Source organism: Somniosus microcephalus, unplaced genomic scaffold, assembly GCF_052327205.1.
Source record: "Somniosus microcephalus isolate GS21.2 unplaced genomic scaffold, FLI_Smic_1.0 scaffold1030, whole genome shotgun sequence".
In the NCBI taxonomy this organism is placed as follows: domain Eukaryota; kingdom Metazoa; phylum Chordata; class Chondrichthyes; order Squaliformes; family Somniosidae; genus Somniosus; species Somniosus microcephalus.
This window is the reverse complement of record NW_028226217.1, coordinates 188-10000: the sequence shown is the minus strand read 5'-3', so window position 1 is coordinate 10000 and position 9813 is coordinate 188. Positions and strand designations below refer to the sequence as shown.

General features: G+C 47.0%; 1 protein-coding gene across 1 annotated transcript in view; it reads left to right on the top strand.

Moving 5' to 3' along the window:
- LOC147080894 (chloride channel protein-like) overlaps positions 1–9548 on the top strand; it is a gene marked incomplete at its 3' end in the record, with an annotated part of 40859 nt that extends 31311 nt beyond the window's left edge. Inside the window, exons 3-4 of the mRNA XM_085981040.1 lie at positions 5984–6112; positions 9415–9548. Coding sequence (XP_085837166.1) covers positions 5984–6112; positions 9415–9548 — 263 coding nt within the window. The remainder of the gene's footprint in view (positions 1–5983; positions 6113–9414) is intronic.
- Between the last annotated feature and the right edge of the window lie 265 nt (positions 9549–9813).

Below are 9813 nucleotides of genomic sequence, written 5' to 3'. Positions count from 1 at the left end.
TTACTTCACTGAGTCCCAGGACTAGTTGACTGAGGGTATTCTTCTTTATGGTCCTCTCTTGGCATTTCAGGGCTTTGTAATGATAGCAGTGGGGGTTGCTCATTTTTAGGTGTTTCCAAAATTTGGTGGCTCTTTTTTGGATAGTGATTATTAATGGATATTGGCCTAGTTCTGCCCTGCATGCATTGTTTACGGTTTTCCTTTGAGACCGGAGGATACTTTTACAGAATTCTGCATGTAGGATCTCAATTGGGTGTTTGTCCCATTTTGCAAATTCTTCTTGTGTTAGCGGTCCCCACACCTCACTGCCATAGAGTGCAATTGGTTCAATTACTGATTTAAAAATTTTGAGCCAAATGCTAATTGGGATTTCTATTTGGATTGATTTTTTAATGACATAGAAAGCCCTTCTTGCTTTCTCTTTCAGTTCATTCACAGCCAGATGAAAATTTCCCATAGAACTGATTTTTAAGCCCAAGTATGTGTAGTTAGTGGTTTGTTCAATTTTAGTTATTCCTAGTGTGACATTTATTTTGGGTCCCTGATGTCTGGTTTGTTCAATTTTAGTTATTCCTAGTGTGACATTTATTTTGGGTCCCTGATGTCTGGATCTTTGCTGGAACACAAGGACTTTGGTTTTTTTGGGGGTTTATTGTCAGGGCCCAGGTCTGGCAGTACGACTCCAGCAGATCCAGTTTCTGCTGTAGACCCTCCTTAGTTGGTGACAGCAGAACCAGGTCATCTGCATAGAGGAGGAATTTAACCTTGGATTCATATAGGGTGAGGGCGGTGCTGTAGATTGTTCAAGTAGTTTTGCCAATTCATTTATGTAAATATTAAAGAGTGTCAGTGAGATGGGCGAGCCCTGCGTCACACCACGCCCCTGTGGAAGTATTTTGTTGTTTGTGTCCAATTTTTAACTGCACATTTATTGTTTGTATACATTGATTTAATTACATCATATGTTTTTCCCCCTACCCCGCTTTCAATAAGTTTCAGGAATAGACCGTCGTGTCAAATGGAATCGAAAGCCTCTCTCACTCTCTGCCTCTCTCTCACTCTCTCGTCTCTCATTCTCCACTCTCTCACTCTCAATCTCTCACTCTCTCTCTCTCTCTCTCTCTCTCTCTCTCACTCTGTCTCACTCACGCTCACTCTCACTCTCTCACTCTCTCACTCTCTCTCACTCTCTCTCACTCTCTCTCACTCCTCTCTCTCTCTCTCTCACTCTCTCTTCTCTCTCACTCTCTCTCTCACTCACTCTCTCACTCTCTCTCTCTCACTCCTCTCTCACTCTCCTCTCTTACTCACTCTCTCCTCTACTCACTCTCTCTCTCTCTCTCACTCTCTTACTCACTCTCTCTCTCACTCTCACTCTCACTCTCTCTCTCTCTCTCTCTCTCTCTCACTCTCACTCTCTCACCTCTCACTCCTCTCTCACTCTCCTCTCTCATTCACTCTCTCTCTCTCACTCACTCCTCTCTCACTCTCTCTCTCTCTCTCTCTCTCTTTCACTCTCTCACTCTCACTCTCTCACTCTCACTCTCACTCTCTCTCTCTCTCTCTCTCACTCTCTCTCACTCCTCTCACTCTCCTCTCTCATTCACTCTCACTCTCTTCACTCTCTCACTCTCACTCTCTCTCTCACTCCTCTCACTCTCTCCTCTCTCACTCACTCCTCTCCTCTCTCTCTCTCCTCTCTCTCTCTCTCCTCTCTCCTCTTCACTCTCTCCTCTTCACTCTCTCCTCTCTCACTCTCTCACTCTCTCTCATTCACTCTCACTCTCTCTCACTCTCTCACTCTCACTCTCTCTCTCTCCTCCTCTTTCACTCTCTCTCACTCTCACTCTCCTCTCACTCACTCTCACTCTCCTCTCTCACTCTCTCTCTCTCTCTCTCACTCTCTCCTCTCTCACTCTCTCTCTCTCACTCACTCCTCTCACCTCTCTTCACTCTCTCACTCTCTCACTCTCCTCTCTCATTCAATCTCACTCTCTCTCACTCTCTCACTCTCTCACTCCTCTCTCACTCTCTCCTCTCTCCTCTCTCACTCTCATCCTCTCTCTCTCTCCTCTCTCCTCTTTCACTCTCTCCTCTCTCACTCTCTCCTCTCTCACTCTCTCACTCTCAATTCAATTCAATTCAATTCAAATCGCTTTATTGGCATGACAAGGTACATCTTATGTTGCCAAAGCATCGAAAAACATTCATGGTTGAACACATGAACACAGATCTATCCATACAGTGTATAAACAGATATATCCCTGAGTGTATAAATATACTTTCATATAATTTATATATACTCTTTTCTTATATTTAGTGGTTGTCCCTCTGTTTATGGCAAGCTGTAACATAGTGTGCCGCTAAGGTTACACAATTTCTCTCTTCCCCTAGTAGGTATGGGAGTTTTTGGTCGTCATTCAAATTTCTGAATTCCGGGCATATTTTTGTGAATTTTGGGTAGAAATTCTCCCTTATGCCTGATATTTTGTACAAGCTGGAGGAAGTGCATCTCTGTCTCCACCACTCCCTGACTGCAGTGAGAGCATATCCTGTCCTCTCTTGGTAGCCGGGTCTGCCTGTGTCTACCTTTTTCGATTGCCAGGCTATGTTCACTAAGTCTGTACATTGTCAAGGTTTTTCTCAGTTTGCTATCCTTTACCATGGTCAGGTAATCAGCCATGTTGTATTGTCTGTTTAGGGCCAAGTAGCAATTGAGTTTGTTTTGGGTTTTTGTTGTTTCTGCCCAATATGACAGATATTTTTCCTTTTGCTTAGTGACGATTGTGTTGGGTCGAATTCTTTGTGTTACGCTGTCACTGTCCTGGGGCTGGTTGTTGTTAGTAGTGTTAATGGTTACTTCACTGAGTCCCAGGACTAGTTGACTGAGGGTATTCTTCTTTATGGTCCTCTCTTGGCATTTCAGGGCTTTGTAATGATAGCAGTGGGGGTTGCTCATTTTTAGGTGTTTCCAAAATTTGGTGGCTCTTTTTTGGATAGTGATTATTAATGGATATTGGCCTAGTTCTGCCCTGCATGCATTGTTTACGGTTTTCCTTTGAGACCGGAGGATACTTTTACAGAATTCTGCATGTAGGATCTCAATTGGGTGTTTGTCCCATTTTGCAAATTCTTCTTGTGTTAGCGGTCCCCACACCTCACTGCCATAGAGTGCAATTGGTTCAATTACTGATTTAAAAATTTTGAGCCAAATGCTAATTGGGATTTCTATTTGGATTGATTTTTTAATGACATAGAAAGCCCTTCTTGCTTTCTCTTTCAGTTCATTCACAGCCAGATGAAAATTTCCCATAGAACTGATTTTTAAGCCCAAGTATGTGTAGTTAGTGGTTTGTTCAATTTTAGTTATTCCTAGTGTGACATTTATTTTGGGTCCCTGATGTCTGGATCTTTGCTGGAACACAAGGACTTTGGTTTTTTTGGGGGTTTATTGTCAGGGCCCAGGTCTGGCAGTACGACTCCAGCAGATCCAGTTTCTGCTGTAGACCCTCCTTAGTTGGTGACAGCAGAACCAGGTCATCTGCATAGAGGAGGAATTTAACCTTGGATTCATATAGGGTGAGGCCGGGTGCTGTAGATTGTTCAAGTAGTTTTGCCAATTCATTTATGTAAATATTAAAGAGTGTCAGTGAGATGGCGAGCCCTGCGTCACACCACGCCCCTGTGGGAAGTATTTTGTTTGTTTGTGTCCAATTTTAACTGCACATTTATTGTTTGTATACATTGATTTAATTACATCATATGTTTTTCCCCCTACCCCGCTTTCAATAAGTTTCAGGAATAGACCGTCGTGTCAAATGGAATCGAAAGCCTCTCTCACTCTCGCCTCTCTCTCACTCTCTCGTCTCTCATTCTCCACTCTCTCACTCTCAATCTCTCACTCTCTCACTCTCTCTCTCTCACTCTCTCCTCTCTCACTCTCTCCTCTCTCACTCTCTCCTCTCTCACTCTCTCACTCTCTCTCACTCTCTCTCACTCTCTCACTCTCTCTCACTCTCACTGTCTCCTCTCTCACTCTCTCTCAATTCAATTCAATTCAAATTCAATTCAAATCGCTTTATTGGCATGATAAGGTACATCTTATGTTGCCAAAGCATCAAAATACATTTATGGTTGAACACATAAACGCAGTTCTATTCATACAGTGTATAAACAGGTATATCCCTGAGTGTATAAATATACATTCGCATTATTTATATATACTCTTTTCTTAGGTTTACTGGTTGTCCCTCTGTTCATGGCAAGCTGTAACATAGTGTGCCGCCAGTGCTACACAGCTTCTCTCCTCCCCCAGTAGGTATGGGAGTTTTTGGTCGTCATTCAGATTTATGAATTCAGGGCATATTTGTGAGAATTTTTGGTAGAAATTCTCCCTGATGCCCTGATATTTTCCACAGGCTGTGAGGAAGTGCATCTCTGTCTCCACTACTCCCTGACTGCAGTGAGAGCATATCCTGTCCTCTCTTGGCTGCCTGTGTCTGCCTTTTTCGATTGCTAGGCTATGTTCGCTAAGTCTGTACCTTGTCAAGGTTTTTCTCAGTTTGTTATCCTTTACCATGGTCAGGTACTCAGCCATGTTGTATTGTCTGTTTAGGGTCAAGTAGCAATTGAGTTTGCTTTGGGTTTTTGTTGTTTCTGCCCAATATGACAGGTATTTTTCCTTTTGTTTAGTGACAATTGTGTTGGGTCGAATTCTCTGTGCTACGATGTCACTGTCCTGGGGCTGGTTATTGTTAGTAGTGTTAGTGGTTGCTTCACTGAGTCCCAGGACTAGTTGACTGAGGGAGTTATTCTTTATGGTCCTCTCTTGGCATTTCAAGGCTTCGTAATGATAGCAGTGGGGGTTGCTCATTTTTAGGTGTTTCCAAAATTTGGTGGCTCTTTTTTGGATAGTAATTATTCGTGGAAATTGGCCTAGTTCTGCCCTGCATGCATTGTTTACGGTTTTCCTTTGAGTCCGGAGGATACTTTTACAGAATTCTGCATGTAGGATCTCAATTGGGTGTTTGTCCCATTTTGCAAAATCTTGTTGTGTTAGCGGTCCCCACACTTCACTGCCATAGAGTGCAATTGGTTCAATTATTGATTTGAAAATTTTGAGCCAAATGCTAATTGGGATTTCTATTTGGATTGATCTTTTAATGGCGTAGAAAGCCCTTCTTGCTTTCTCTTTCAGTTCATTCACCGCCAGTTTGAAATTTCCCGTAGAACTGATTTTTATGCACAAGTATGTCACTCTCTCCTCTCCCACTCTCTCTCTCCCACTCTCTCTCCCCCACTCTCTCTCCCCCACTCTCTCTCCCCCACTCTCTCTCCCCCACTCTCTCTCTCTCCCACTCTCTCTCTCTCCCGCTCTCTCTCTCCCGCTCTCTCTCTCCCGCTCTCTCTCTCCCGCTCTCTCTCTCTCCCGCTCTCTCTCTCTCCCGCTCTCTCTCTCTCCCGCTCTCTCTCTCTCCTGCTCTCTCTCTCCCGCTCTCTCTCTCTCCCGCTCTCTCTCTCCCGCTCTCTCTCTCCCGCTCTCTCTCTCCCGCTCTCTCTCTCCCTCTCTCTCTCCCACTCTCTCTCTCTCCCACTCTCTCTCTCTCCCACTCTCTCTCTCTCCCTCTCTCTCTCACTCTCTCTCTCTCCCACTCTCTCACTCTCTCTCTCTCTCCCGCTCTCTCTCTCTCTCTCTCGCTCTCTCTCTCCCGCTCTCTCTCTCCCGCTCTCTCTCTCCCACTTCCTCTCTCCCGCTCTCTCTCTCCCGCTCTCTCTCTCCCGCTCTCTCTCCCCCGCTCTCTCTCCCCCGCTCTCTCTCCCCCGCTCTCTCTCTCCCGCTCTCTCTCTCCCGCTCTCTCTCTCCCGCTCTCTCTCTCCCGCTCTCTCTCTCCCGCTCTCTCTCTCTCCCACTCTCTCCTCTCCCACTCACTCCTCTTCTCTCCCTCCCTTGTGCTGGCCCTCACTCTCTCCTTCTCCTCCGCAGCTTACAAGTGGTTGTACCTGGTTGTGAATTACAACATCTGGTTGCAGTACCTGGTCTGGGTCGCCTATCCCCTCGTACTCATCATCTTCTCAGCCGTACTCTGTCAGATTGTGTCGCCACAGGCCGTGGGTAAGTGACTGGGGGGGTGGGGTTTTTTGGTGGTGGCGGGGGCTGGGGCGGGGGTGGTGTTTGCTGTAGTGAAATGGGATGGGTTTGGGGAGTGGGAAGAGGTCCACGCAGGACAGATAGATTGGGCCCAACAGGCATGGGACCAGCACTCAATCACTGAACTAACGAACGTATAGAACCTTGGTTAGACCACACTTGGAGCACTGCGCACAGTTCTGGTCTCCACATACCTTGGTCCGACCACACTTGGAGCACAGTGTACTGTTCTGGTCTCCATGTACCTTGGTTAGATCACACTTGGAGCACTATGCACAGATCTGGTCTCCATATTCTTTGGTTAGACCACACATCGAGTACTGTGCACAGTTCTGGTCTCCATATACTTTGGTTAGACTACACTTGGAGCACTGCGCACAGTTCTAGTCTCCATACACCTTGGTTAGACCACACTTGGAGCACTGTGCACAGTTCTGGTCTCTATATATCTTGGTTAGACCACACTTGGAGGACTGTGCACAGATCTGGTCTCCATAATTACAAAAAGGAGATAGAGGCACTGGAGATGGTGCAAAAAAGATTTACAAGTTGGATAGCAGAACTGAGAAGTTATAACTATCAGTAAAGACTGTACACGCTGGGGCTCTTCAGAGAAGAGAAGGTTGCGAGGGAATCTGTGAGAGTGCTTGAAAAGGGTTTGATAGGGTAGAGGTAGAGAAGAGGTTTCCACTTGCGGGTGAGACTAGAACTAGGGGCCATCAATATAAGATAGTCACTAATAAACATTAATCACTGTTGAACCTTTATTAAACGCTGGTTAGGCCACAACTGGAGTATTGCGTCCAGTTCTGGTCACCACACTTTAGGAAGGATGTGAAGGCCCTTGAGAGGGTGCAGAGGAGATTTACCAGAATGGTTCCAGGAATGGGGACCTTAGCTACAAGGACAGGTTGGAGTAGCTGGATTTGTTTTCATTGGAGCAAAGGTGGTTAGGGGGAGTTTTACCTGAATGGTACCGGTGGTGAGGGACTTCAGTTACATAGAAAGGCTAGCAGAATGGGCAGACAAGTGGCAGATGGAATTTAATACAGAGAAGTGCGAGGTGATGTATTTTTGCAGAAGGAACAGGAGAGGCAATATACACTTAATGGCACAGTTTTAAAGAGTGTGCAGGGACAGAGGGACCTGGGAGTTAATGTGCAAAGGTCCCTGAAGGTGGCGGGACACATTGAGAGAGTGGTTACCAAAGTATATGGGATCTTGGGCTTCATAAATAGAGGTAATGAGTACTAAAGTAGGGAAGTTATGCTGAACCTTTATAAAGGGCTGGTTAGGCCACAACTGGAGTATTGCATCCAGTTCTGGTCACCACACTTTAGGAAGGATGTGAAGGCCCTTGAGAGGGTGCAGAGGAGATTTACCAGAATGGTTCCGGAGATGGGGGATCTTAGCTACAAGGACAGGTTGGAGAAGCTGGATTTGTTTTCATTAGAGCAAAGGAGGTTGAGGGGTGATTTGATCGAGGTGTACAAGATTATGACGGGTTTGGATAGGCTAGATGGGGAAAGGCTGTTCCCACTAGCTGATGGTACAAGGACTAGGGGACACAGATTTAAGGTTTTGGGCAAGAGATACAGGGGGGGATATGAGGAAAAACTCTTACGCAGTGAGTGGTGAGGACCTGGAACTCGCTGCCGACGGAACTGGTGGAAGTGGAGACACTCAATGTTTTCAAGGGGAGACTGGATAGGCACCCGAGGGAAATAAACTTAAAGTTAAAGCACATTGGATTGGGGTAAGGCACTGACTTGGATAGAGAACTGGTTGGCAGATAGGAAGCAAAGAGTTGGAATAAACGGGTCTTTTTCCGAGTGGCAGGCAGTGACTAGTGGGGTACCGCAGGGATCGGTACTAGGAGCCCAGCTAGTCACAATATATATTAATGATCTAGACGAGGGGACTAGATGTAATATCTCCAAGTTTACAGACGTCACAAAGCTGGGTGGGCGTGTGTGCTGTGAGGAGGATGCCGACAAACTCCAGTATGATTTGGACAGGTTGGGTGATTGGGCAGATGCATGGCAAATGTGGATAAATGCGAGGTTATCCACTTTGGTGGCAAAAACAGGAAGACGGATTATTATCTGAACGGCAATAGATTGGGAGAAGGGGAAGTGCAACGAGACCTGGGTGTCCTTGTGCACCAGTCGCTGAAGGTAAGCATGCAGGTGCAGCAGGCGGTTAAGAAGGCAAATGGTATGTTGGCCTTCATAGCGAGAGGATTCGAGTACAGGAGCAACGATGTCTTGCTGCAGTTGTACAGGGCCTTGGTGAGACCACACCTTGAGTATTGTGTGCAGTTTTGGTCGCCTTATCTGAGGAAGGATGTTCTTGCCATGGAGGGAGTGCAGCGAAGATTCACCAGACTGATACCTGGGATGGCAGGAATGACGTATGACAAGAGATTGGGTCGATTGGGCTTATATTCACGAGAGGTTAGAAGAATGAGAGGGGAACTCATTGCAACTTATAAAGTTCTAACAGGACTGGACAGACTGGATGCAGGAAGGATGTTCCCAATGGCGGGGGAGTCCAGAACCAGGGATCACAGTCTAAGGATAAGGGGTAAGCCATTTAGGACAGAGATGAGGAGGAATTTCTTCACCCAGAGAGTGGTGAACCTGTGGAATTCTCTACCACAGAAGGCAGTTGAGGCCAATTCATTAAATATATTCAAGAAGGAGTTAGATATGTTTCTTAAGGCTAAAGGGATCAAGGGATATGGGGAGAAAGCAGGGACAGGGTACTGAGTTTGGATGATCAGCCATGATCTCATTGAATGGTGGAGCAGGCTCGAGGGGCCGAATGGCCTACTCCTGCTCCTATCCTCTATGTTTCTAACTTGCAGGGCTACGGAGATAGAGCAGGGGAAATGGACTCGCTGGATTGCCCTCACAGAGAGCCGGCACGGACTGGATGGGCCGAATGGCCTCCTTCTGTGCCGTTATGACTCTCTCTGGTGGAAATTCAGGAGAAGTGTCTTCACCACAGAGCGTGGTGAGAATGTGGAACTCTCCACCACAGGGAGTGGTTGTGGTGAATAGTATGGGTGCGCTTAAGGGGAGGCTGGATAAGTACATGAGGAGAAAGGGATGGAAGGATGTGTTGATGGGGTGGGATAAAGAGGGGCGGGTGGGAGGAATCGCGTGTGGAGCATGGACACTGGTGCGGACCAGTTGGGCTGAATGCCCTCTATCTGTGCTGTAGGCTCGATGTAACCGAGCGCTGCCTCTCTCCCTACACAGGTTCCGGCATCCCAGAGTTAAAGACTATCATCCGAGGGGCAGTGCTGCGGGAATACCTCACGTTTCGAGCATTCGTGGCCAAGGTGGTCGGGCTGACTGCTGTACTCAGCAGCGGGATGCCGGTTGGGAAAGAGGTAACTGTTTCGGGAGGAATATGCAAAAGTATTGGCGGGAAACAGCCCACCATCTTCGGAACTGGGCGCTTGATGTTTCGGGGGGTGGGGTGGGGTGGGGGGAGGGAATGATCACGGAGGTTAGGGAGGGGGTGATTGAACCGTGGGGTTGTTGTCCTGATCCCAGTTCAGTGACCCCCGGGTTAGGGAGGGGGGTGAATCAGCCCGGGTTCCTGCTCCTGATCCCTGTCCAGTGACCCCTGGGTTAGGGAGGGGTTGATTGAAC